General features: G+C 51.3%; 1 protein-coding gene across 1 annotated transcript; it reads right to left on the bottom strand.

Annotated features, from left to right (window-relative positions):
* Positions 1-400: 400 nt before the first annotated feature.
* Positions 401-1,998, bottom strand: LOC100664899 (olfactory receptor 10P22). The gene has a single exon (XM_003405104.3). The coding sequence runs from the start codon at positions 1,955-1,957 to the stop codon at positions 1,019-1,021; it is 939 nt and encodes a 312-aa protein (XP_003405152.1). The 5' UTR covers positions 1,958-1,998; the 3' UTR covers positions 401-1,018.
* Positions 1,999-3,131: the final 1,133 nt, after the last annotated feature.

Raw genomic sequence — 3,131 nt, 5'->3', positions numbered from 1 at the left:
ATGCAAAACTCTTTGCGATTAACATGTACTACTTTTGTAAACTGGCAAAGAAAATCAATGTCATTTTAAAGGCCCTCAGTTAGTGGGCCTTGAGAGCAATTTCCCTGTTTGCACTGCTCCTCCCTGTGGCTTCTTGTTGAAGGAGAGCTTACAAACAAGCAAGAACTGGTTTCCCAAGAGGGGTAAAATGGCGCTGAATCCCTCTGGCCAACAAACTAAGGTGGGCTCCAAGTGGAAATAATGGACAGTTTCCAAGAAACAAGAGAATTCCAGGGGAATTCTAAGGGCCAGATCAGAGTGAGGGCAAAGAGATGGATGGCGCCTTTCTACTGGAACTGAGAGCAGCACCTAGGACCAGGGAGAAAATGAAGAGCAGTTCAGCCAGGGAGAAAGAAAGAATACCAACACCTCAGTGATCCCAGGAGGCAAGTTGTAAGTCAGGAACAGAGCAACTGGACAGGTGCCTCCAGATCCAAAGCAGCACCAACCTAGACTCAGTGTTTGTACTGCCAAAGCCAGACCAACTACTCCCTGCTCCTGTTCCTTGCCTGCCGCCCAGTGCCCAGACTTTGCTCCTGGAGTAAAGAAGCTCCTGTTGCACCCAACACAGCTGAGAGACAAAGGCTTGTAGAGCAGACTCTGGCAGAAGGAGGTAGAGCAATGTCTCCCGGAATCAGAGCTCCAGGAGGGTGCCCTGAGCCTCAGGAAAAACCAGGAATTGCTTACTCATCACACAAGATCATCACATCCACATTCCCTCCTCAATCACCCTTCAGGTGCATCCTTCCCCAGCTCTGCCCCTACGAACAAGTCAAGTCAAGGCCATTAGAACAGGCTCCAGAGGAAGAGCTCTGAGCAGCAGGTTGGTGCTTTTGGCCCTTTAGCTGAGCAGTACAGGGGACCCCACACTCAGACAACACAGAGCAGGCCAGAGCTTTGGGTACTGCAAATTGCCAGCATTTTCCTCCTCCTCGAACATGTCCAAGGATCAGGCCCTTAACTCCAGAACTCAGGGGAATCATGGACCCCAAAGGTGTCTCTTCACCAGCCGCCTCATGGCCCCAGTCACCTCTTTGTTCCTCAGAGTGTAGACAAAAGGGTTGAACATGGGGGTGACCACTGTGTAGAAGAAGCCAAGGATCTGATCCGTGTCCTGAGAGGCATCAGCCCAGGGCCTCATATAGGCAACAGTCCCAGTCCCAAAGAAAAGCAAGACCACAAACAGGTGGGAGGAACAGGTAGAGAAGATCTTTTGACGTCCTTGGGATGTCGCGACCCCAAAGATGGTGGTAAGGATACAGGCATAGGAGGCCATGATCAGTAAGAAAGGGGTCACGATAAAAGCTATTGTGACAGCAAGATTCCCCACTTCACCCCAGAAGGTGCTTGCACTCGCCAGTCTCAGCACAGGCAGGATGTCACACAGGAAGTGGTGGACGGTGTTTGTGCCATGGAAGGGCAGGGTGAAGATGCAGATGGAGTGAGCAGTGCCAGTGATGATACCCATGAGGTAGGAGGCCCCCACCATACTCACACAGGCTCCCCGGTTCATCAGGGTGGTGTAATGCAGGGGCCGGCAGATGGCAGCATAGCGGTCATAGGCCATGACTGTGAGCAAGCAGCATTCAGCAATGCCAAAGAGGGCAAAGAAATACAGCTGGGTGAAGCAACTGGCAGGTGGGATGGTAGGGCAGGAGGAAAGGAGGTCGACCAGCATCCGAGGCACGGTGGTTGTTGTGTAGAGGATCTCCACCATGGAGAAGTGGCGAAGGAAGAAATACATGGGCAAGTGCAAGGCAGGGTCTGCCAGTGTGAGGAGGATGATCAGGACATTGCCCAGCAAGGTCACCAGATAGATGCAGAGCACCCCATAAAACAGGGGCACCTGGAGGGATTCAAAACTTGAGAACCCCAGCAAAACAAACTCAGTCACTACTGTGCCATTACCACACCCCATGCTCCCAAGGCCAGACTGGAGGAGGGGGACAAGGGAGGGCTCATGCACCTCCAGGAGGCAGCCAGGCAGAGAAAAAGACTCCAGCTACAGCAGGAAAGACAAGGGAGAATCCACAAGAACATTCCAGCTCTCAGGACTGGGATGAGTAAGCAACAGGGTTGCTAGTGATTCTCTCCCAGAAAACCCCTCAGAACAGAAAGAAGAAAAATGAGGGACAGGGCTCTCTAGGGAAGAGTGGCAGACCTTCCTTAAGGCTGGGAACTTTGATGGACACAAGGGAGGTTTGTTCCATTCACACTGAGTACTGGGAGCACAGAGCTGGGACTAGTAGGAGAGCTCCCTTGGAGAACTAAAGGGGCTGAGGATATGGGCAGAAAGATAGATAAGCAGACAGAATAAATAAAGCTGACAGAAGGAGACAGAGAAAAATGGAGCTACCGTGAGGCAGAGAGCAGAAGCGAGAGCAAGAGCAAGTAAGAAAGAGGAGACACAGGATCAAAGGCTACAGAGAGAGGGCAGGTGGGACTTTTACCTACAAATCCAGCTCCCATGGCCCTCAGGGTACCCCCTTCCAGGAGCACATCAAGGCAGCTCAATCCCCTTGAGAGCCTGATTCTCAGAGCAGAGGAGGGGGTGGGACATAGGCAGTGGAAAAGGAAGAAGGGGGAAGGAAAGAAGGAAGTTTTGCCCAAGGAATCAGGGAGAAAGAAACAGCTTCGTCCCATCATTGTGCCTACCAAAAAAAACCAAACCAGTTGCCATCAAGTTGATTGCGACTCATAGCAATCCTATAGGACATAGGGTTGCCCCATAGGGTTTCCAGGAAGCATCTGGTAGATTCAAACTGCCAACATTTCAGTTAGCAGCTAAGCGCTTAACCACTGGGCCACCTGCTGTCAGGCCTGGGGGCTGGAGCCCCAACAACAGAGAGACCACAATGCAAAGGGGCTAGGGTGCACCCAGAGTCCCACAGCAAGGCCAAAAAATGGAGCTGGACACAGAAACCATGTGTTCTAATTTCCTGGTCAGTTTCTATCAGCTCCACTGCTCAGCACACTGCCCCAAGGCTACCATCTGTCTAAGGACTGTTCCCAAAATTTGTCCCTAGGTTTCTTCTTTCTAACACCTAGAAAGCAGAGAACGCCCTTTAACAATAATAGTATTTTATGGTGTT

The sequence above is a fragment of the Loxodonta africana genome, chromosome 4 (assembly GCF_030014295.1).
Source record: "Loxodonta africana isolate mLoxAfr1 chromosome 4, mLoxAfr1.hap2, whole genome shotgun sequence".
NCBI classification, from domain to species: Eukaryota; Metazoa; Chordata; class Mammalia; order Proboscidea; family Elephantidae; genus Loxodonta; species Loxodonta africana.
This window is presented reverse-complemented; position numbering and strand designations above follow the sequence as displayed.